Source organism: Coregonus lavaretus (assembly GCF_964263955.1).
Source record: "Coregonus lavaretus genome assembly, chromosome: 20".
NCBI classification, from domain to species: Eukaryota; Metazoa; Chordata; class Actinopteri; order Salmoniformes; family Salmonidae; genus Coregonus; species Coregonus lavaretus.
The window spans coordinates 47,028,508-47,054,865 of NC_140007.1; the positions used below are offsets into that span (position 1 = coordinate 47,028,508).

The 26,358-nt window shown below is 44.9% G+C and overlaps 1 protein-coding gene across 1 annotated transcript in view; it reads right to left on the bottom strand.

Moving 5' to 3' along the window:
• LOC311148043 (nociceptin receptor-like) overlaps positions 1 to 7,137 on the bottom strand; it is a gene marked incomplete at both ends in the record, with an annotated part of 67,163 nt that extends 60,026 nt beyond the window's left edge. The window contains one exon of the mRNA XM_084184932.1: positions 6,914 to 7,137. Coding sequence (XP_084041058.1) covers positions 6,914 to 7,137 — 224 coding nt within the window. The remainder of the gene's footprint in view (positions 1 to 6,913) is intronic.
• Positions 7,138 to 26,358: the final 19,221 nt, after the last annotated feature.

The window sequence follows — 26,358 nt, forward strand, 5'->3', positions numbered from 1 at the left end:
CCATGTTTATTGAACTGAATAAACATACAAAAACAACGAAACGTGACGTCGGAAGGCTAACACTAACAAGCCACACTAACCGAACACAAACAAAAACCCACAATACAGGCAGGAAAACTGGCTGCCTAAGTATGATCCCCAATCAGAGACAACGAGCGACAGCTGCCTCTGATTGGGAACCACACCCGGCCAAACATAGAAATACAAACATAGATATTCACACCCTGACCAAACTAGCTAGAGTTATATAGGCCAGGGCGTGACAGCCAGGAAGCATAGGAACTGAGAAGTGGTCTGTGGTCACCACCTGCAAAACCAGTCCTTTATTGGGGGTGTCTTGCTAATTGCCTATAATTTCCACCTGTTTTCTATTCCATTTGCACAACAGCATGTGAAATGTATTGTCAATCAGTGTTGCTTCCTAAGTGGACAGTTTGATTTCACAGAAGTGTGATTGACTTGGAGTTACATTGTGTTGTTTAAGTGTTCCCTTTATTTATTTTTAGCAGTGTATATAGCTAAAAGCAAACTAAATTCTTAATATTTACAGAAACATCAAAACAATGGTTGAACAATTACCCATGACACATTATTGAACAATTACATTTTATTTATTTTCTTATTAACTAGTAAACCTACACATTCTGAACAAGTATATGTGTAGGTTTAAAGATAACATTTGTGGATAATTGGCCCTCTTTCTGGGACTCACCCACAAACAGGATCAAGCCTGACCTGCTGAGGAGTGACGGACTCCATCCTAGCTGGAGGGGTGCTCTCCTCTTATCTACCAACATAGATAGGGCTCTAACTCCTCTAGCCCCACAGTGAAATAGGGTGCAGGCCAGGCAGCAGGCTGTTAGCCAACCTGCCAGCTTAGTGGAGTCTGCCAATAGCACAGTCAGTGTAGTCAGCTCAGCCATACCCATTGAGACTGTGTCTGTGCCTCGACCTAGGTTGGGCAAAACTAAACATGGCGGTGTTCACCCTAGCAATCTTATTAGGATAAAGACCTCCTCCATTCCTGCCATTATTGAAAGAGATTGTGATACCTCACATCTCAAAATAGGGTTACTTAATGTTAGATCCCTCACTTCAAAGGCAGTCATAGTCAATGAACTAATCACTGATCATAATCTTGATGTGATTGGCCTGACTGAAACATGGCTTAAGCCTGATGAATTTGCTGTGTTAAATGAGGCCTCACCTCCTGGTTACACTAGTGACCATATTCCCCGTGCATCCCGCAAAGGCGGAGGTGTTGCTAACATTTACGATAGCAAATTTCAATTTACAAAAAAAAAAATGGCGTTTTCATCTTTTGAGCTTCTAGTCATGAAATCTATGCAGCCTACTCAATCACTTTTTATAGCTACTGTTTACAGGCCTCCTGGGCCATATACAGCGTTCCTCTCTGAGTTTCCTGAATTCCTATCAGACCTTGTAGTCATAGCAGATCATATTCTAATTTTTGGTGATTTTAATATTCACATGGAGAAGTCCACAGACCCACTCCAAAAGTCTTTCGGAGCCATTATCGACTCAGTGGGTTTTGTCCAACATGTCTCTGGACCTACTCACTGCCACAGTCATACTCTGGACCTAGTTTTGTCCCATGGAATAAATGTTGTAGATCTTAATGTTTTTCCACAAAATCCTGGACTATCGGACCACCATTTTATTACGTTTGCAATCGCAACAAATAATCTGCTCAGACCCCAACCAAGGAGCATCAAAAGTCGTGCTATAAATTCTCAGACAACACAAAAATTCATTGATGCCCTTCCAGACTCCTTCTGCCTACCCAAGGACGTCAGAGGACAAAAATCAGTTAACCACTTAACTGAGGAACTCAATTTAACCTTGCGCAATACCCTAGATGCAGTTGCACCCCTAAAACCGAAAAACATTTGTCATAAGAAACTAGCTCCCTGGTATACAGAAAATACCCGAGCTTTGAAGCAAGCTTCCAGGAAATTGGAACGGAAATGGCGCCACACCAAACTGGAAGTCTTCCGACTAGCTTGGAAAGACAGTACCGTGCAGTACCGAAGAGCCCTCACTGCTGCTCGATCATCCTACTTTTCCAACTTAATCGAGGAAAATAAGAACAATCCAAAATTTCTTTTTGATACTGTTGCAAAGCTAACTAAAAAGCAGCATTCCCCAAGAGAGGATGGCTTTCACTTCAGCAGTGATAAATTCATGAACTTCTTTGAGGAAAAGATCATGACCATTAGAAAGCAAATTACGGACTCCTCTTTGAATCTGCGTATTCCTCCAGGGCTTAGCTGTCCTGGATCTGCACAGCTCTGCGAGGGCCTGGGATCGGGAGAGACACTTAAGTGTTTTAGTACTATATCTCTTGACACAATGATGAAAATAATCATGGCCTCTAAACCTTCAAGCTGCATACTGGATCCTATTCCTACTAAACTGCTGAAGGAGCTGCTTCCTGTGCTTGGCCCTCCTATGTTGAACATAATAAACAGCTCTCTATCCACCGGATGTGTACCAAACTCACTAAAAGTGGCAGTGATAAAGCCTCTCTTGAAAAAGCCAAACCTTGACCCGGAAAATATAAAAAGCTATCGGCCTATATCGAATCTTCCATTCCTCTCAAAAATTTTAGAAAAAGCTGTTGCGCAGCAACTCACTGCCTTTCTGAAGACAAACAATGTATACGAAATGCTTCAGTCTGGTTTTAGACCCCATCATAGCACTGAGACTGCACTTGTGAAGGTGGTAAATGACCTTTTAATGGCGTCAGACCGAGGCTCTGCATCTGTCCTCGTGCTACTAGACCTTAGTGCTGCCTTTGACACCATCGATCACCACATTCTTTTGGAGAGACTGGAAACCCAAATTGGTCTACACGGACAAGTTCTGGCCTGGTTTAGATCCTACCTGTCGGAAAGATATCAGTTTGTCTCTGTGAATGGTCTGTCCTCCGACAAATCAACTGTACATTTCGGTGTTCCTCAAGGTTCCGTTTTAGGACCACTATTGTTTTCACTATATATTTTACCTCTTGGGGATGTTATTCGAAAACATAATGTTAACTTTCACTGCTATGCGGATGACACACAGCTGTACATTTCAATGAAGCATGGTGAAGCCCCAAAATTGCCCTCGCTAGAAGCCTGTGTTTCAGACATAAGGAAGTGGATGGCTGAAAACTTTTTACTTTTAAACTCGGACAAAACAGAGATGCTTGTTCTAGGTCCCAAGAAACAAAGAGATCTTCTGTTAAATCTGACAATTCATCTTGATGGTTGTAAAGTCGTCTCAAATAAAACTGTGAAGGACCTAGGCGTTACTCTTGACCCTGATCTCTCTTTTGACGAACATATCAAGACTGTTTCAAGGACAGCTTTTTTCCATCTACGTAACATTGCAAAAATCAGAAATTTTCTGTCCAAAAATGATGCAGAAAAATTAATCCATGCATTTGTTACTTCTAGGTTAGACTACTGCAATGCTCTATTTTCCGGCTACCCGGATAAAGCACTAAATAAACTTCAGTTAGTGCTAAATACGGCTGCTAGAATCCTGACTAGAACCAAGAAATTTGATCATATTACTCCAGTGCTAGCTTCCCTACACTGGCTTCCTGTTAAGGCAAGGGCTGATTTCAAGGTTTTACTGTTAACCTATAAAGCGTTACATGGGCTTGCTCCTACCTATCTTTCCGAGTTGGTCCTGCCGTACATACCAATACGTACGCTACGGTCACAAGACGCAGGCCTCCTAATTGTCCCTAGAATTTCTAAGCAAACAGCGGGAGGCAGGGCTTTCTCCTATAGATCTCCATTTTTATGGAACAGTCTGCCTACCCATGTGAGAGACGCAGACTCAGTCTCAACCTTTAAGTCTTTACTGAAGACTTATCTCTTCAGTAGGTCATATGATTGAGTGTAGTCTGGCCCAGGAGTGTGAAGGTGAACGGAAAGGCTGGAGCAACGAACAGCCCTTGCTGTCTCTGCCAGGCCGGTTCCCCTCTCCACTGGGGTTCTCTGCCTCTAACCCTGTTGCAGGGGCTGAGTCACTGGCTTGCTGGTGCTCTTTCATGCCGTCCCTGGGAGGGGTGCGTCACTTGAGTGGGTTGAGTTACTGACGTGATCTTCCTGTCTGGGTTGGCGCCCCCCCCTTGGTTTGTGCTGTGGTGGAGACCTCTGTGGGCTATACTCGGCCTTGTCTCAGGATTGTAAGTTGGTGGTTGGGGATATCCCTCTAGTGGTGCGGGGGCTGTGCTTTGGCGGAGTGGGTGGGGTTATATCCTTCCTGTTTGGCCCTGTCCGGGGGTTTCTTCGGATGGGGCCACAGTGTCTCCGGACCGCTCCTGTCTCAGCCTCCAGTATTTATGCTGCAGTAGTTTATGTGTCGGGGGGCTGGGGTTAGTTGGTTATACCTGGAGTACTTCTCCTGTCTTATCCAGTGTCCTGTGTGAATTTAAGTATGCTCTCTCTAATTCTCTCGTTCTCTCTTTCTCTCTGAGAACCTGAGCCCTAGGACCATACGTCAGGACTACCGGGCATGATGACACCTTGCTGTCCCCAGTCCGCCTGGCCTTGCTGCTATTCCAGTTTCAACTGTTCTGCCTGCGGCTACGAAACCCCTACCTGTCCCAGACCTGCTGTTTTCAACTCTTAATGATCGGCTATGAAAAGCCAACTGAGAGACCTGAGCCCTAGGACCATACGTCGGGACTACCGGCCGTGGTGACTCCTTGCTGTCCCCAGTCCGCCTGGCCTTGCTGCTATTCCAGTTTAAACTGTTCTGCCTGCGGTTATGGAACCCCTACCTGTCCCAGACCTGCTGTTTTCAAACTCTTAATGATCGGCTATGAAAAGCCAACTGAGATTTATTCCTGATTATTATTTGACCATGCTTGTCACTTATGAACATTTTTGAACATCTTGGCATGGTTCTGTTATAATCTCCACCCGGCACAGCCAGAAGAGGACTGGCCACCCCTCATAGCCTGGTTCCTCTCTAGGTTTCTTCCTAGGTTTTCGCCTTTCTAGGGAGTTTTTCCTAGCCACCGTGCTTCTACACCTGCATTACTAGCTGTTTGGGGTTTTAGGCTGGGTTTCTGTACAGCACTTCGAGATATTAGCTGATGTAAGAAGGGCTATATAAAATAAAATTGAAATTGATTGATGATGATTTAAGCAGTGTATTGGTAGTTAGTTAACATGCTACCTAACTGATCAACAATTATAGGTACAAGCTAATAACCAGGTATATATGCTATCTTATTGAACAAGCAACTTAACTCAAATAATGATGTGTGCGCTAGGCATCTCTCTCCAGCTCTCTCCAGGTTGTTGTGCTGCTTGGCTGGCCTGCTGATTGGCTGGCCTGCTGCTTGGCTGGCCTGCTGATTGGCTGGCCTGCTGATTGGCTGGCCTGCTGATTGGCTGGCCTGCTGCTTGGCTGGCCTGCTGATTGGCTGGCCTGCTGATTGGCTGGCCTGCTGCTGCCTGTGCACGAGCTGAGCGCTTGCTGCTGACGTCACTCACAATGCACTTTTGCAGCCAGGCACGTGTGTTGTGACTGAGTGTGTGACAGAGAAAATCGTTTTTGTGTCATTTAGTGGGAAAATGCGTGCATTTTAACTGTTTGAGTCACTTTTCAAAAGTTGCTAAAAGTTCCAATTATTTTGTTTTAAGTAGCTAAATGTGTTGCTAGGTGCTGTTTCAAAAGAAAGTTGCCAGGGTAGTCTGAAAAGTTGCTAAATCTTGCAACAAAATTGCTAAATTGGCATCACTGGCATAGTGGCACACTGGAATAGCAGAGTCAGCGCCTGTTTTCTTTGAGACTTGCGGTAACTCTCTGTGGTTCTAAATCAATAGTTGTTTAGTAGTCCGAAAATGTCGTAAACATGAACTTGCTTGACCATGCTGTAGGTCATGTAACTGTCTGACACATGCAATATGCTTTGTGGACTTCACTGGACAGAGGTTGCTCTACGGTTTTTGTGATGAAACAAAGGTGTGGTTGAATTTATTCTATACTGTGTCTTCTTATTGTCTCGGCCTTTAGGCCTTTATATCACTGTGTCAAGGCATATGAACTAACAGGTTATAGAGCAAACAACGCAATTATCAACACATAGGTTGTAATATGACTTATGTTGGGGGGCCTTGGCTTCCCTGGTGATTTTACCCACGCACCACTGCTCACACTCTACTGATACTAAAGTGTTTTGGTCCTCATATTGCCACACTAAAGTATTTTGGTCCACATATTGCCATACTAAAATGTTTTGGTCCTCATATTGCCACACTAAAGTGTGTTGGTCCACATATTGCCACACTAAAGTGTGTTGGTCCGCATATTGCCACACTAAAGTGTGTTGGTCCACATATTGCCACAGACCCTAAAACATAAACAAGTACCTGAATACATGTTGAGTTCTAACCCAGGAATTCCAATTAGCTCTCTCTCACACAGACAGACAGACAGACAGACAGACAGACAGACAGACAGACAGACAGACAGACAGACAGACAGACAGACAGACAGACAGACAGACAGACAGACAGACAGACAGACAGACAGACACACACAAATACAAACAAACAATTGCACAGCTGAAGCAAGGCACATGTTTTTTCTTGAAAAACGACTCTTTCTAATTGAATTATTAGGTTTGTCTGATTGAGACCCGGCTGTTATTCGAACAATAAGTGTTGAGCGAAGGCAATTGCTGGCTACATGGAGGCAACAGTCACTCTGAAGCAATAACACCACAGACAACCCAAACACAGTGCAGACAGGAAGACACACACACACACACACACTCATATTGCCCTTATAGACATTCTGTTCCATTATTACAGTGCCACCAACCAACACAGGTGAGGTCTCCAATCAGACCAGGTAGGAGGCCACCATGAGCCCTTACCTGATGATGACGTACATGACCAGACAGTTGCCCACCAGCCCCACCACGCAGACCATCATGTAGACTACAACGATGGTAATCTTGACGCCGGCAGGCAGGAAGGCGTCGGTCTCGTTGTACCCACCACTGAAGTTGTTCTGGAAGAGCAGAGAGTCGTTGTAGAAGTGGAGGGCTCTCAGGTCCAGGTCTGATCCACCGACCAACGAGTCGTTTAGGAACTCCATGACAATGCTGCCTGATGTCACACCTCATGATAGAGAGAGCATAATTAGAGACAGACACATGAGAAAAGACTGGTGTGATGTCACCTGATGGAGAGATAAAGGAATGAGGAGACGACTGAGGAGAGGAATTAGGAAAATAATGAGGAGACGACTGAGGAAAGGAATTAGGAGAGGAATGAGGAGACGACTGAGGAAAGGAATGAGGAGAGGAATGAGGAGAGGAATGAGGAGAGGAATTAGGAGAGGAATGAGGAGAGGAATGAGGAGAGGAATGAGGAAAGGAATGAGGAGAGGAATGAAGAGAGGAATGAGGAGAGGAATGAGGAGAGGAATGAGGAGAGGAATGAGGAATGAGGAATGAGGAGAGGAATGAGGAGAGGAATGAGGAATGAGGAGAGGAATGAGGAATGAGGAGAGGAATGAGGAGAGGAATGAGGAATGAGGAATGAGGAGAGGAATGAGGAATGAGGAATGAGGAGAGGATTGAGGAGAGGAATGAGGAATGAGGAGAGGAATGAGGAGATGAATGAGGAATGAGGGGAGGAATGAGGAGAGGAATGAGAGAGAGGAATGAGGAATGAGGAATGAGGAAAGAGGAATGAGGAGAGGAATGAGGAGTGGAATGAGGAAAGGAATGAGGAATGAGGAGAGGAATGAGGAGAGGAATGAGGAATGAGGAGAGGAATGAAGAGAGGAATGAGGAGAGGAATGAGGAATGAGGAGAGGAATGAGGAATGAGGAATGAGGAATGAGGAATGAGGAATGAAGGAATGAAGGAATGAGGAGAGGTATGAGGAGAGGAATGAAGAGAGGCCCACACACTGGAGTATTGCTGCTCTCCAGTGCTATATGCCTGCACCCAAACATAACATTTCAACTTTACAGATGTCTTCATCACGTGGATAGACATCACAGACAGAAGTGCGCATTGTGTTTATTCTATTCAGTACAGGCAGGTCTGGTCTGTATGTCTGTGGATAGAGACAACACACAGACAGGAACACAGACCACAAGCCAACACTCCTTAATATTTGTGCCATACTGAGGCGCTGCGCGAACAGGGGCTGCCTAGTGCTAATAAATCAGTTGGGTTTACCCGCAACAGTTCCAATATCCAATGTATGTGTGTGATCATAGTAGAGGAATAGGATCCATACAGCTACCTTAACCTCACCGTACATTTTCACAAAGACCGAACTGGGGAATGTGACGAATCCAAATATAGGCTACATTTATAAGCAGAACGCATTCTCACACGGACAGTCTCATGCAGCACCTTACCGTTATTCACGATGTTATTACAACGGTCCGTTATGAGTCTTCCTAGCGCAGTGCCCTTGTGCATTCCCAAACGGTTCCTATAAGTTGTTTATTTGTTTTTTGGGGTTGTTGGCTGCGTTCCTATGTTAGGTATCTCAGTCTCTGCTCGTTGTCCTGTTTTCCATAGTTGCCAGCGGTACAGATTTCCGTTGGTGTAGGTCTACGACGGGAGAAAACATTTCCCCCCCTCAACAACAGACGAACTATAAAGGGAGGAGGAGGAGTGGTCTAAATCTAGCTGGATCCTTCGGTTCTTTCGTATAGGTTCGTTCCTCAGGCGAGGAGATAGATGTCGGCGGCTTCAACCTCTTTTTATCTTCCCCTCTCTCTCTCTTCTTCCCTCTTTCCCTCCTCTTGCGTCCTCTATCAGATCGCCACAGTAGGCTACGAGCCCTGTGTGTGTCTGGAGATATGCGGATGTTTTAGTGTTGTAGCCCTACCGAAATGGGTGTCTGGCTACTCTGTCTATCACGGGAAACATGTAAATGCTTCCGTTAGCAAGAGTCCAAAAGTGATTTACAGATAAGCTCAAATACATTGGAGTATATATACAATGGAGTGCAATGGAGCAGAATTTTCCGTTTTTGTTTCCCCTTTCAAAACTGGTTGAATGGCTGTAGGCTACCACAGGTGAGATACATGACACAGTTAACAATAACTTTTGCCTCCAACCAATTTAATTTGAATTTTGAACAATTTAGTCAAGGCCATTTTTGACTTTGAAGTTACAATTTTCCTCTGGCCTATTCATTAGTAAATCAAACAAATACATGTTTGAGGGCAGGCCTTAGGCATGAGCGGCATAAGGCACCGCCGACCAAAACAACTCAGCCAGGGTCTTCATTTACTGTTGAAAGTAACGATAGTGGAATATAGATGGTGCAATTTCTACATTTAGTTGTGCATCAGCAGTTTTTTCTCTTGTTATATGTCACTCACTGACAGTCACTCAATTAACCCATGTCAGCTAACATCTTTTAGATTGGTAAATTAGTCTAACCAGCTATATAAACTCGTAGTAATAATAATAAATAATAATAATATGCCATTTAGCAGACGCTTTTATCCAAAGCGACTTACAGTCATGCGTGCATACATTTTTTTCTGTAGTAATCATGGTCGAATTACCGACCAGGCAGGCAGGGCAAGTGCAGATTTCGCTCGGGGCCCCCGAAAGGCTAGGGCTGGCCAGGTCTATGCAGGTATAGATCATGGATATCTGTATAAAGTTTATAGTTGAAGTTCCCTGTGGGGAAAATACAGTTATATTATATTCTAGTTCATTATATTATATTCGTGTCAATTATATTGTATAAGGCTATCCTCCTCCGTCCTCTCCCTTTATTTTTGGCACTCCACGGGGTATACAGTAATGACAATACGCCATTTAGCAGACGCTTTTATCCAAAGCGACTTACAGTCATGTGCGCATACATTTTTTTCGTATGGGTGGCGCCGGGGATCGAACCCACAACCCTGGCGTTACAAGCGCCGTGCTCTACCAATTGAGCTACAGAGGACCACCACAGGAGGTGCTTAATCTTTTACATTAGAATGTATTAAAGATGGGTTAAAGAAATGATTCCAGGTTTTGTTGTTGTTGTGTATGTTTTATTAACGTATTGTTTACATCACCTGTTCTCCTGTTTGTATCACCTAAACAAAGTTGGTTGCAGACCAGACTACTTTCGGCTACTCTTCTTTCAAACGTTTATGCTATATGATGAAGCCTGCCTGTGAGGTTAGTTTTGTTTGTTTGTTTGTTTGGTGTGTTCGTTTGAAAAGTGGGCTATTCGGATCACTTTACGTTGACGTAATTTGTCGATAAAACAGAGCGTTCTAATTTCAAACCGACGACGGACGGAGATAGGGAGCGCCTACCGTTGTCCGTGGTGCTGATTCTCAAACAACCGCCTTCTGTGTCTGTGTCTGTCTGCTCCGCACTGTGCGTCATCGGGAAGGCACGATAACAGACTTGACATGAAGGACACTTACTCAATATATTATATCTCGAGGTAGCCTAACTAATCAGTGCCACGACATTATATATTTCATAACGTCAGGTGTTATAGGTCTAGTTTACACGCTGTCAGGACCACACAGCTAAATATCTTCGTTCGGATAGGTGATAGTATAATGATCCAATAGTATTCCGAAAACAGTGAAATTAGTCACTGTCCAGAATGAAATGCAAGATAATAGCCTTGGGACATTCTACCCCCAAGCCATAAGACTCCTGAACAGCTAATCATGGCTACCCGGACTATTTGATAATGCCAATTAATGGATTGATCCAGAACAGAACGTTTGCGCCCCAAACACTGCCCTATTCTCTTCAAAGGTAGCGCACTCTATTGATAATATGGTGTCATTTAATTGGGACACACACGTCATGAATTCCTTGCTTATAGTCTAAAAGGTGGGATAGCCTCTATTAGGCTATTTACCTTGAGCGCTATTTAAAAATTGCGTTAATTCAGAGGAGGTAGAATCCACAAGGTTTCCTCTCTGTCATTAGACGGAACGGATCAGTTAATGTTACCTCTCCTTTGCATCAAGTTAAGCACATCCATATTGAACAATCCCTGGATAGGTTATTTTTTTTTATTTTATTTTTTTACAAAGTTTTGATTTTGTATGTAATAATTAATAAATAAAAACATGGACACAAACAATAGACAACATTTACATACAGTACATACGTTTCCAAAGACGTTAATGACATCACACTTGCTCAGACCACCGTGTTCCCCCTTTATCCAGACCCAATGTCGTTTCTAATGCTTGTAAAACTCTGCCCCATATGATTTTAAAATTGTGTGACGTTGTTTCTGTCTGTCAGCCAGATTGTTTTCAATATTTAAATAGTAAACCATTTGATTCTTCCATTCTCATAACGTTGGAGTATCATTTGACTTCCAGTATTTAAGCAATAGCTTCTTCAATATAAATGAGGAAAAGTGTATTGTCCAACCCCATTGGGTATTTCACTGCCCCCCCCCAATATGCCATGTCTTGAAATATGCAGATAGACGGATTAAAAGTAAATTTACATTGTAAAACTTCTCATAGCCAGCTTTTCTCACTCTACCAATAACGTTTGGGCTTTATACCACTCCCAGAAGGCATTCATTATTGAGTCATTGTTCGTTTTACACTTAAGACATGACTCTGCCTTTGTGATGTAGAAATTGTGAATTTTGTCTCTTGTATAATACATTCTGTACATTAGTTTATACTGGATTAAGTTACAAAAAAATTGTTACCTGCAATTCCGTTCGATATGTTCCAACACTCCTTACATCCTGTTCCTCTATCCGTTCTTTTTAAGTCTCGGTTCTAATAGTTTTTTTTATTTTTTTTCTAATAGTTTGTTAGTTTAATAGGCTCTCTGTAAGGTTTTGTATATCTTATCTATCGTATGAGTATCTTTTTCTGACTCAAATAAGATTCCCTCAACATTGCTCTGATGTCCAAAAGCTTTCAGGTCGAAATTTCGTGATACAAAACTATTAAAGTTGCATATATTTGAAAATGTCTACATTGGTCAGTCCAAAATTTGCTTTTTAATTCTGTCATTTGAAACAATTGTGTTTCCTGTTACCAAGTCATTTACGGTTTCTATGCCTTGAGTTTTCCAATTTATCAGTGAATTCTGAAAAGCTATCCAAGGATTGTTCAATACAGTTGTGTTTTTTTTTTAGGGAGTGATTTTGGTTCTTGTAGAATCTGTTTCATTTTCTTCCGTGTTGTTATAGGGTTCTTAACTATGAAGTTGTTAATGTTCTTAGCGCCATTCTTTGAAAACAGACACTTGAAAAGATTCTGGGGATGAGCATCTTCAATATTTACCCATTGTTCCTCTTTAGTGCATTTAACAGTATGTTGCAAGTAAAAGCCTTGGGTGGCGAGTTGATACAATTCCAAATCTGGAAGGTTAAAAGCAGGGGCACAACTTTGGTTTTAGAAGTGTGTGTGGGGGGGGGCATAATTATTATTATTTTGTATTTATTTTTTATCAGGTGGGATAAACACTCCAAACAGCCTACCCGACCGCTCGGAGGCATCCGCATGGTCCTAAAGCACACCCTCCCTTGTTTTGTATCACCTTCCAATGTCAAAACTAGGGGGGGGGGGACATGTTGCGCCCCTGGTTAAAACCACCCGCAGATTTAGGGGACATGTAAAACTTTCCTATTTATTCTAGGAGTTTTATTTGCCCACATGAAGTCTGTTATGACTGAGTATAGTTTCTATAAGAATGTCTTCGGCGGGGTATTTGGCATTACCTAAAATAAATATAAAAACTTTGGGAGCCATGCCTTTCTAAAGAGGTTTATTCTACCTGGATGATTTACTGGGAGATTGTTCCATTTAATTAGATCTGCTTTCTTGTTGTTAAGTAATGGGATAAAGTTTATCTTTATATATTTGTTGTTTGTTGTCACTTATTAAGCATCTTAAGTATTTAATATTTTATGTGGGCCACTTAAAGGATTGCTGTAGATCATTAGTTATTATTTATATGTATATATATATATATGTATATTAGGGGTGTAACGATTCGTTTTAACAACGATTCGATTTGTATCACGATTCGTGGTTGTCGATACGATTCAAGGACGATATTGGTTCATTTAGAACGATACGATCCGAAACGATTCAGTGACTTGAAATCGATTCAGTAACCTTTTAGCCAAAAATTCAACCAGTGTGACTGAAATAAATACCTGGATACTGGACAGTGCAGGTGAAGTTTCCTAGATTCCTGTTTCTTGTAAGGACCGCAATGGTGGCTTGATAATTTCTCGCTCGTCGGCTTCTCCTCTGTCGTCCGCCATGCTATGTTTTGTTGTCTTGGCGCCTTTGCGCTGCTGCTGGCGCGATGACGTCACGGATAGGCAGACTGAATCGAGTAATGTTTAAAGCCTTTATCATTAAAAGTGCTAAGAAAAAACATCCATATAAAGTCTGACATGCTTAAATCCAATGGGTTATTTCCTAGTATCGATACAATCGATTTATTAAATTTTAAAACGATGTTAGATCGATATATGTTGTCCAAAAGGCCAACTCGCCGAGCACAGATCGATGTAGTTGGATCATAGGAATAGAAATCGATACATCGATGTAGTAGATTAATCGTTACACCCCTAATGTATATATACAGTGGGGAAGAAAAGTATTTAGTCAGCCACCAATTGTGCAAGTTCTCCCACTTAAAAAGATGAGAGAGGCCTGTAATTTTCATCATAGGTACACGTCAACTATGACAGACAAATTGAGATTTTTTTTCTCCAGAAAATCACATTGTAGAATTTTTAATGAATTTATTTGCAAATTATGGTGGAAAATAAGTATTTGGTCAATAACAAAAGTTTCTCAATACTTTGTTATACAGTGATCCCTCGCCACTTCGCGGTTCACTTATCGCGGATTCGCTATTTCGCGGATTTTCATAATGCATATTTTTTTTTTTGGTGCATTGTGTTCTGCATTCTGATTCGCTAAAAACTCACTCCCGCTTCTTGTATCAAAACATGCTACGAATTGTGCTATCATTTTGTCGTCTCGTGCAGTTATGTGTACGTACATAAAACAGCTTGGCAAATTTACATTAAGTTGGCCAAATTATCTTGTAATTTCGAACATCTCCTAAACCCATAATGTCGACGAAACGGCCTGGACCGACAAAAGCACCTGCGGATGGGCCCAAACGGCGGAAGATGCTACCTATCTCAGATAAAGTTAAACTTCTGGACATGCTAAGGGAAGGTAAATGACAAAGCCACAAAGCGACGATGAAAGAGAAGAGGGAGAAGAGGACACGAGAGATGAGGAGGAAGGACTAACGCTTGGTCGCTTAGCAACCATGGTGCGAATGGCCACTGAACTTAAGCGAGTAGCTGAGGAATGGGACCCTTTGATGAGCCGTTCATTACAGTTCTCCAACGTAATCGATGGTGGCATGTCGGTGTACAAGGATCTTTTTGCAAAGAAGAAAAAAGAGCGACAACAGCTGCCTATCACTATGTTCTTCTCCCGAACAAACACACCTGCACCGCGGGCTTCAGAAGAAGAGAACACTGCAGAGCGCAGTCAGGATGCAGCGGCCCAGTCTGAAGAGCAGTGAAACGGCCTACACGTGAGTCACTGTATTTGTATACATGTAATAGTTGCTAATTGTAAAAAAAAAAAAGTTTTCTATTTCGCGGATTTCACTTATCGCGGGTCATTTTCGGAACGTAACCCCCGCGATAAACGAGGGATTACTGTATACCCTTTGTTGGCAATGACACAGGTCAAACGTTTTCTGTAAGTCTTCACAAGGTTTTCACACACTGTTGCTGGTATTTTGGCCCATTCCTCCATGCAGATCTCCTCTAGAGCAGTGATGTTTTGGGGCTGTTGCTGGGCAACACAGACTTTCAACTCCCTCCAAAGATTTTCTATGGGGTTGAGATCTGGAGACTGGCTAGGCCACTCCAGGACCTTGAAATGCTTCTTACGAAGCCACTCCTTCGTTGCCCGGGCGGTGTGTTTGGGATCATTGTCATGCTGAAAGACCCAGCCACGTTTCATCTTCAATGCCCTTGCTGATGGAAGGAGGTTTTCACTCAAAATCTCACGATACATGGCCCCATTCATTCTTTCCTTTACACGGATCAGTCGTCCTGGTCCCTTTGCAGAAAAACAGCCCCAAAGCATGATGTTTCCACCCCCATGCTTCACAGTAGGTATGGTGTTCTTTGGATGCAACTCAGCATTCTTTGTCCTCCAATCACGACGAGTTGAGTTTTTACCAAAAAGTTCTATTTTGGTTTCATCTGACCATATGACATTCTCCCAATCCTCTTCTGGATCATCCAAATGCACTCTAGCAAACTTCAGACGGGCCTGGACATGTACTGGCTTAAGCAGGGGGACACGTCTGGCACTGCAGGATTTGAGACCCTGGCGGCGTAGTGTGTTACTGATGGTAGGCTTTGTTACTTTGGTCCCAGCTCTCTGCAGGTCATTCACTAGGTCCCCCGTGTGGTTCTGGGATTTTTGCTCACCGTTCTTGTGATCATTTTGACCCCACGGGGTGAGATCTTGCGTGGAGCCCCAGATCGAGGGAGATTATCAGTGGTCTTGTATGTCTTCCATTTCCTAATAATTGCTCCCACAGTTGATTTCTTCAAACCAAGCTGCTTATCTATTGCAGATTCAGTCTTCCCAGCCTGGTGCAGGTCTACAATTTTGTTTCTGGTGTCCTTTGACAGCTCTTTGGTCTTGGCCATAGTGGAGTTTGGAGTGTGACTGTTTGAGGTTGTGGACAGGTGTTTTTTATACTGATAACAAGTTCAAACAGGTGCCATTAATACAAGTAACGAGTGGAGGACAGAGGAGCCTCTTAAAGAATAAGTTACAGGTCTGTGAGAGCCAGAAATCTTGCTTGTTTGTAGGTGACCAAATACTTATTTTCCACCATAATTTGCAAATAAATTCATAAAAAAATATATTTAACAAGGGGGGCAATGAGTTTTTAATATTAGTCAGGTATATCAAGAGATGGTCTGCAAACAAGTTTAGTTTATATTCATGTTTTCCAACACTGACACCTGTTATGTTTAGGTCCTGTCAAATTTTTTCTGCAAGCGGTTCAATTGCCAGTGAGGTGGTGATGAAGGAGTCAGGCGCAGGAGGGTAAATCACAGAATAACAGGCTTTAATCCACAAAATACAGGTTTACGCAAAAATGTGTCAAACACACTCCAGGGCACAAAACAGGCACACTGGAAAATACAAGGCACACTGGAAAAATACTCCCGTTGATACACAACACAACGAGCTCCACCGAGCTTCACTAACCTCCACAATAAACAATCACCCACACAGACAAGGAAGCAGAGGGAACACTTATACCATGACTAACGAGGGAATAAGGACCAGGCGTGTGTGATTGAAGACAAGACAAATGGAGTGATGATAAATGGATCGGCAGCAGCTAGTAAGCCGGTGACGCCGAACGCCGAAACCTGCCCGAACAAGGAGGGGAGGCAGCCTCGGCGGAAGTCGTGACAGCCAGTGCAAACAGAAGGGGGCATTTAATCCGATAATGTATGATTTGTGTATATTTTTGCTTTAGGATATTTATATAATATTTTTATGTAATGTATTATTTCAGCAGGAAGGTTTAATGCTTCCAATATTTTGAATAGAAATGACCACTCAAGATGGTTGAAAGCCATTTTGGCATCAACAGCCATTATTGATAAATCTACATCTTGTTTTTTAGTGTATTGTATTATACTGAAAAATGTTATTGCATTAGTTTATAAGTGTCTATTTTTAATTAATGCTGTTTGACTAATATGTATCAAGTCTGGTAAGACTTTTTGCAATTCTGTTGCTTATGAGTTTTGTTATTTGTTATGTATTATTTTAGTGTCACAATATATTAAACTTATGGGTCTGTAATCTGTAGGGGACACTCCAGATTTTCCTAGTTTTAATATAACTGAAATAACAGTTTGATACATGAAACTAGGAACCACTGAATTGAGTGACGTGTGTTGTCATTAGAGTAAATAGGGGTGTTACTTTGTCCCAGAATATCAAATATAATTCTTTGGGAAAGCCGTCCATTCCTGGTGCTTTTCGCCGTGCCATGCGAATATTTTAACAGTGTCTAATATTTATTTTAAGCATCCCGACTTATGTCGGGGTCGGCTTTTCTCTGTCTACATTTGCAATGGTAAGGGTCTTTACCTTTACGTTTTTTAATACATTTCAGGTCTTGAAGATGGGTTCAGTTCATTCTCCAGTTTTTTGTTGTTGATTGTTTTGGGTGTAATTAAGCATGATTAAGCATGATACAGGAGAATGATCCGATATCACTATATCATGGATTTTAGAACCCAGTATATTGTTGAGTGCATTTTTGGAAATAAAAATGTAGTAAATTCTTGAAAAGCTTTTCTTACTTTGACAACAGATTGTAGCAGTTAGTTTGTTGTGGTGAGCGTTGAAAGCATTTTAGCTATGTTTTCCTGGGTCTCCTTTAGCTGTTCATTACTCTGGGTTGCTCCTTGTCTTTTCTTCTGGGGGAAGCCATGGCTTGTTGGATTAATGTTTGCTGCGCCACTTTTACCAACTGATTGGTTCTCTGTTGTACATAACTGACCGCTCACTCTATCCCAGTTGCTTAGGGATATGTTGATTTAAGGATTTTAGTGGCTTAGTTTAACCACAGTCTACATTTAACCACAGTTTTGTCAGTACAAAATTGAGCTACTCACACCCCATGCATCCTATCGGTACACGCATGCGCCTCAGGAATGCTACTTTGATCTGACTTAAGCTAACAATAAAGACGACTAGGCTATGACTGATAATGCAGACGACAAGGCTATGACTGATAATGCAGACGACTAGGCTTTGACTGATAATGCAGACGACAAGGCTATGACTGATAATGCAGACGACTAGGCTATGACTGATAATGTAGACAACAAGGCTATGACTGATAATGCAGACGACAAGGCTATGACTGACAATGCAGACGACAAGGCTATGACTGACTGTCACGCCCTGGCTCTGGGGACTCTTATATGTTGAGCCATGGTGTGTAGGGTCTATGTTTTGTGTTCTATGTTCAGTTTCTAGTTCATGTGTTTTCTAGGTTGGCCGGGGTGGTTCTCAATCAGAGGCAACGAGAATTAGCAGTTGCTTGTTGTCTCTGATTGGGAACCATACTTAGGCAGCCTGTTGTGCACTTGTGTTTTGTGGGATCTTGTTCCGTGTAGGTTTGTGTTATTGACCGAGGACTTCACGTATCGTTTTGTTGTTTTGTTATTTGTATCGTGTTGCTAAGTACACTATTAAAGAGATGTACGCATATCACGCTGCGCCTTGGTCCACTCATTATGACGAGCGTGACAGAAGATCCCACCTTAACAGGACCAAGCAGCGTGTCCAGGAGCAAACGCCGGAGGTAACGTTAGTGGATGTCCTCCTTGGTTGGGGGCAGATCACGGAGGAGGAGGCCGTCCGTTACCGGAGGGCGATGAAGGGGGAGACCCAGGCAGGAGAGGAGAAGCGGTGCCAACCGGGCTGTCGTCGGACAGGCGAGAGGCACCCCCAAGAAATGTTTTGGGGGGGGGGCACACGGCATGGACGACGGGGCTGCTGGAGGCAGCTATTGGGCGAGTTTGTGGATTAGGAGAGGAGGCCACCGGGTTTGGGGGGCTGGAAGGGAGGTTGGCGGAGCCTAGAGGTAGAGCAGAGCCAACTCCCCGTACTCAGGCTAGGCAGCGTGAGACTGGGCAGGTTCCGAGGTATGCGGAGCTGCGTACTGTGCCGCAAGTGGTCCGGCAGAGTCCTGTACGTCCTGTGCTAGCACCACGCACGTGTCGTGCTAAGGTGGGCATGCAGCCAGGACGGAGTGTGCCGGCTCAACATTCGTGGCCTCCAGTGCCCCTCCTCGGTCCCGGATATCCTGCGCCAGTGCCACGTGCTGTAGTGCCAGTACGAGTACACAGCCCTGTACGTCCTGTGCTGATGCCTCACACAGAGTGTGTAAAAATAGGCATTCAGCCAGGACGGGTTGTGTCAGCTCTTCGCTCCAGACCTCCAGTCCGTCTCCACAGCCCGGTCCGGCCTGTTCCTGTTCCCCGCACCAAGTCTATGGTGCGCATCGCCAGCCCGGCCCGGCCTGTTCCTGCTCCCTGCACAAAGCCTATGGTGCGCGTCGCCAGCCCGGCCTGTTCCTGCACCCCGCACCAAGCCTGTGGTGCACGTCGTCAGCCCGGTCCGGCCCGTTCCTGCTCCCCGCACCAAGCCAGTGGTGCGCGACGTCAGCCCGGTCCGGCCCGTTCCTGCTCCCCGCACCAAGCCAGTGGTGCGCGACGTCAGCCCGGTCCGGCCCGTTCCTGCTCCCCGCACCAAGCCTGTGGTGCGCGTCGCCAGCCCGGTCCGGCCCGTTCCTGCTCCCCGCACCAAGCCTGTGGTGCGCGTCGTCAGTCCGGCACAGCCCGTGCCTGGGTCACCGGTGCCTGGTCAGGTACCGGTCAGCTGCTCCACACCGGAGCCTAAGCAATCCGCTCCACCGATGTCCAGTCCAGCTCCAGCCTGAGGGGCCAGACCAGGGGCGCTACGGGGGGGTTGTTAGAGGGTGGTGGTCACGCCTGGAGCTGGATCTGCCTCCGAGGCGGAATGCCCACCCGGCCCCTCCCCTGTTGGGTTTATGTTGTCGCAGTCCGCGCCTTTGGGGGGGGGGGAGGGTACTGTCACGCCCTGGCTCTGGGGACTCTTATATGTTGAGCCAGGGTGTGTAGGGTCTATTTTTTGTGTTCTATGTTCAGTTTCTAGTTCATGTGTTTTCTAGGTTGGCCGGGGTGGTTCTCAATCAGAGGCAACGAGAATCAGCTGTTGCTTGTTGTCTCTGATTGGGAACCATACTTAGGCAGCCTGTTGTGCACTTGTGTTTTGTGGGATCTTGTTCCGTGTAGGTTTGTGTTATTGACCGAGGACTTCACGTATCGTTTAGTTGTTTTGTTATTTGTATCGTGTTGCTAAGTACACTATTAAAGAGATGTACGCATATCACACTGCGCCTTGGTCCACTCATTATGACGATCGTGACACTGACAATGCAGATGACAAGGCTATGACTGACAATGCAGACGACAAGGCTATGACTGATAATGTAGACAACAAGGCTATGATTGATAATGCAGACGACAAGGCTATGACTGATAATGTAGACAACAAGGCTATGACTGATAATGCAGACGACAAGGCTATGACTGATAATGCAGACGACAAGGCTATGACTGACAATGCAGACGACAAGGCTATGACTGATAATGCAGACGACAAGGCTATGACTGATAATGCAGACGACAAGGCTATGACTGACAATACAGACGACTAGGCTATGACTGACAATGCAGACGACAAGGCTATGACTGACAATGCGGCGGTAAATCACTTAAAGCCTTCAGGCCTTATCCCATAATGCCTCTTGTTGATTCATGTCTTAACTCAAATATATCCTTCATGAAATATGGCCTCGATGGTGAAAAGCTAAACAGCTCAACTTGTTGTGTATTTAAATTTCGAGACAAATCAACTGAAAGTACATTGGAAGCAGAGAGAAAGGGACAGAAATGGAGAAGGTTTGAATTGACAGTTTGTTTTCAGCACCACCAGAGCGATGGACAGCTCTCCCACCATATGCCAGTATTGGTGGTATTCATTAGTACACACCGTAACAAAATATTTTGCAACGGAAAACGGAAATGAGCGTAACTTATTGCAGAAGTTCAGGGGGTTCCTTCCTGTTGCAGTCCGTTTTCCTCCGTTGGGTGCCTAATGAATAAGACCCTGATTACCACACACCTCTCTGATAGGCTCGAGTCATTTGCTCTATTACCTCAACCGGCAGGTTCCACTTATCCTGATGTGAACCAGAACCGTTTTGACAAGGGGTCATCATTCCCTAGAACCTTAGTATTCCAATTCTGACATCCTGGGATACACGGGCATTGGACAACATTGGACAACATTGGACAACATTGGACAACATTGCAAACAATATTTATAGGAATACAATGAAAACTGGCATTAGAATGCCAACCATTCTACTGAAATGTCTTGCTTATAGTCTAAAAGGTGTGATAGGCTCTATTAGGCTATTTACCTTGAGCGCTATTTAAAATTGCGTTAATTCAGAGGAGGTAGAATCCACAAGGTTTCCTCTCTGTCATTAGACGGAACGGGTCAGTTAATGTTAACTCTCCTCTCCATCAAGTTAAGCACATCCATGAATGATCCGATATCACTATATCATGGATTTTAGAACCCAGTATATTGTTGAGTGCATTTTTGGAAATAAAAATGTAGTAAATTCTTGAAAAGCTTTTCTTACTTTGACAACAGATTGTAGCAGTTAGTTTGTTGTGGTGAGCGTTGAAAGCATTTTAGCTATGTTTTCCTGGGTCTCCTTTAGCTGTTCATTACTCCGGGTTGCTCCTTGTCTTTTCTTCTGGGGGAAGCCATGGATTGTTGGATTAATGTTTGCTGCGCCACTTTTACCAACTGATTGGTTCTCTGTTGTACATAACTGACCGCTCACTCTATCCCAGTTGCTTAGGGATATGTTGATTTAAGGATTTTAGAGGCTTAGTTTAACCACAGTCTACATTTAACCACAGTTTTGTCAGTACAAAATTGAGCTACTCACACCTCACACCCCATGCATCCTATCGGTACACGCATGCGCCTCAGGAATGCTACTTTGATCTGAATTAAGCTAACAATAAAGACGACTAGGCTATGACTGATAATGCAGACGACAAGGCTATGACTGATAATGCAGACGACAAGGCTATGACTGACAATGCAGACGACAAGGCTATGACTGATAATGCAGACGACAAGACTATGACTGATAATGGAGACAACAAGGCTATGACTGATAATGCAGACAACAAGGCTATGACTGATAATGCAGACGACAAGGCTATGACTGATAATGGAGACGACAAGGCTATGACTGACAATGCAGACGACAAGGCTATGACTGACAATGCAGACGACAAGGCTATGACTGACAATGCAGACGACAAGGCTATGACTGATAATGGAGACAACAAGGCTATGACTGACAATGCAGACGACAAGGCTATGACTGATAATGCAGACGACAAGGCTATGACTGATAATGGAGACAACAAGGCTATGACTGACAATGCAGACGACAAGGCTATGACTGATAATGCAGACGACAAGGCTATGACTGACAATGCAGACGACTAGGCTATGACTGATAATGCAGACGACAAGGCTATGACTGATAATGCAGACGACAAGGCTATGACTGACAATGCAGACGACAAGGCTATGACTGACTGTCACGCCCTGGCTCTGGGGACTCTTATATGTTGAGCCAGGGTGTGTAGGGTCTATGTTTTGTGTTCTATATTCAGTTTCTAGTTCATGTGTTTTCTAGGTTGGCCGGGGTGGTTCTCAATCAGAGGCAACGAGAATCAGCAGTTGCTTGTTGTCTCTGATTGGGAACCATACTTAGGCAGCCTGTTGTGCACTTGTGTTTTGTGGGATCTTGTTCCGTGTAGGTTTGTGTTATTGACCGAGGACTTCACGTATCGTTTTGTTGTTTTGTTATTTGTATCGTGTTGCTAAGTACACTATTAAAGAGATGTACGCATATCACGCTGCGCCTTGGTCCACTCATTATGACGAGCGTGACAGAAGATCCCACCTTAACAGGACCAAGCAGCGTGTCCAGGAGCAAACGCCGGAGGTAACGTTAGTGGATGTCCTCCTCGGTTGGGGGCAGATCACGGAGGAGGAGGCCGTCCGTTACCGGAGGGCGATGAAGGGGGAGACCCAGGCAGGAGAGGAGAAGCGGTGCCAACCGGGCCGTCGTCGGACAGGCGAGAGGCACCCCCAAGAAATGTTTTGGGGGGGGGGCACACGGCATGGACGACGGGGCTGCTGGAGGCAGCTATTGGGCGAGTTTGTGGATTAGGAGAGGAGGCCACCGGGTTTGGGGGGCTGGAAGGGAGGTTGGCGGAGCCTAGAGGTAGAGCAGAGCCAACTCCCCATACTCAGGCTAGGCAGCGTGAGACTGGGCAGGTTCCGAGGTATGCGGAGCTGCGTACTGTGCCGCAAGTGGTCCGGCAGAGTCCTGTACGTCCTGTGCTAGCACCACGCACGTGTCGTGCTAAGGTGGGCATGCAGCCAGGACGGAGTGTGCCGGCTCAACATTCGTGGCCTCCAGTGCCCCTCCTCGGTCCCGGATATCCTGCGCCAGTGCCACGTGCTGTAGTGCCAGTACGAGTACACAGCCCTGTACGTCCTGTGCTGATGCCTCACACAGAGTGTGTAAAAATAGGCATTCAGCCAGGACGGGTTGTGTCAGCTCTTCGCTCCAGACCTCCAGTCCGTCTCCACAGCCCGGTCCGGCCTGTTCCTGTTCCCCGCACCAAGTCTATGGTGCGCGTCGCCAGCCCGGCCCGGCCTGTTCCTGCACCCCGCACCAAGCCTGTGGTGCACGTCGTCAGCCCGGTCCGGCCCGTTCCTGCTCCCCGCACCAAGCCAGTGGTGCGCGACGTCAGCCCGGTCCGGCCCGTTCCTGCTCCCCGCACCAAGCCAGTGGTGCGCGACGTCAGCCCGGTCCGGCCCGTTCCTGCTCCCCGCACCAAGCCAGTGGTGCGCGACGTCAGCCCGGTCCGGCCCGTTCCTGCTCCCCGCACCAAGCCTGTGGTGCGCGTCGTCAGTCTGGCACAGCCCGTGCCTGGGTCACCGGTGCCTGGTCAGGTACCGGTCAGCTGCTCCACACCGGAGCCTAAGCAATCCGCTCCACCGATGTCCAGTCCAGCTCCAGCCTGAGGGGCCAGACCAGGGGCGCTACGGGGGGGTTGTTAGAGGGTGGTGGTCACGCCTGGAGCTGGATCTGCCTCCGAGGCGGAATGCCCACCCGGCCCCTCCCCTGTTGGGTTTATGTTGTCGCAGTCCGCGCCTTTGGGGGGGGGGGAGGGTACTGTCACGCCCTGGCTCTGGGGACTCTTATATGTTGAGCCAGGGTGTGTAGGGTCTATTTTTTGTGTTCTATGTTCAGTTTCTAGTTCATGTGTTTTCTAGGTTGGCCGGGGTGGTTCTCAATCAGAGGCAACGAGAATCAGCTGTTGCTTGTTGTCTCTGATTGGGAACCATACTTAGGCAGCCTGTTGTGCACTTGTGTTTTGTGGGATCTTGTTCCGTGTAGGTTTGTGTTATTGACCGAGGACTTCACGTATCGTTTAGTTGTTTTGTTATTTGTATCGTGTTGCTAAGTACACTATTAAAGAGATGTACGCATATCACACTGCGCCTTGGTCCACTCATTATGACGATCGTGACACTGACAATGCAGATGACAAGGCTATGACTGACAATGCAGACGACAAGGCTATGACTGATAATGTAGACAACAAGGCTATGACTGATAATGCAGACGACAAAGCTATGACTGATAATGTAGACAACAAGGCTATGACTGATAATGCAGACGACAAGGCTATGACTGATAATGCAGACGACAAGGCTATGACTGATAATGGAGACAACAAGGCTATGACTGATAATGCAGACGACAAGGCTATGACTGATAATGCAGACGACAAGGCTATGACTGATAATGTAGACAACAAGGCTATGACTGATAATGCAGACGACAAGGCTATGACTGATAATGCAGACGACAAGGCTATGACTGACAATGCAGACGACAAGGCTATGACTGATAATGTAGACAACAAGGCTATGACTGACAATGCAGACGACAAGGCTGTGACTGATAATGTAGACAACAAGGCTATGACTGATAATGCAGACGACAAGGCTATGACTGATAATGTAGACAACAAGGCTATGACTGGTAATGTAGACAACAAGGCTATGACTGATAATGCAGACGACAAGGCTATGACTGATAATGCAGACGACAAGGCTATGACTGACAATGCAGACGACAAGGCTATGACTGATAATGCAGACGACTAGGCTATGACTGATAATGCAGACGACAAGGCTATGACTGATAATGGAGACAACAAGGCTATGACTGATAATGCAGACGACTAGGCTATGACTGATAATGCAGACGACAAGGCTATGACTGATAATGCAGACGACAAGGCTATGACTGATAATGGAGACAACAAGGCTATGACTGATAATGCAGACGACAAGGCTATGACTGATAATGCAGACGACAAGGCTATGACTGATAATGTAGACAACAAGGCTATGACTGATAATGCAGACGACAAGGCTATGACTGATAATGCAGACGACAAGGCTATGACTGACAATGCAGACGACAAGGCTATGACTGATAATGTAGACAACAAGGCTATGACTGACAATGCAGACGACAAGGCTATGACTGATAATGTAGACAACAAGGCTATGACTGATAATGCAGACGACAAGGCTATGACTGATAATGTAGACAACAAGGCTATGACTGATAATGTAGACAACAAGGCTATGACTTATAATGTAGACAACAAGGCTATGACTGATAATGTAGACAACAAGGCTATGACTGATAATGCAGACGACAAGGCTATGACTGATAATGCAGACGACAAGGCTATGACTGACAATGCAGACGACAAGGCTATGACTGATAATGCAGACGACTAGGCTATGACTGATAATGCAGACGACAAGGCTATGACTGATAATGGAGACAACAAGGCTATGACTGATAATGCAGACGACTAGGCTATGACTGATAATGCAGACGACAAGGCTATGACTGATAATGCGGCGGTAAATCATTTAAAGCCTTCAGGCCTTATCCCATAATGCCTCTTGTTGATTCATGTCTTAACTCAAATATATCCTTCATGAAATATGGCCTCGATGGTGAAAAGCTAAACAGCTCAACTTGTTGTGTATTTAAATTTCGAGACAAATCAACTGAAAGTACATTGGAAGCAGAGAGAAAGGGACAGAAATGGAGAAGGTTTGAATTGACAGTTTGTTTTCAGCACCACCAGAGCGATGGACAGCTCTCCCACCATATGCCAGTATTGGTGGTATTCATAAGTACACACCGTAACAAAATATTTTGCAACGGAAAACGGAAATGAGCGTAACTTATTGCAGAAGTTCAGGGGGTTCCTTCCTGTTGCAGTCCGTTTTCCTCCGTTGGGTGCCTAATGAATGAGACCCTGATTACCACACACCCCGCCACGTTCCACTTATCCTGATGTGAACCAGAACCGTTTTGACAAGGGGTCATCATTCCCTAGAACCTTAGTATTCCAATTCTGACATCCTGGGATACACGGGCATTGGACAACATTGGACAACATTGGACAACATTGGACAACATTG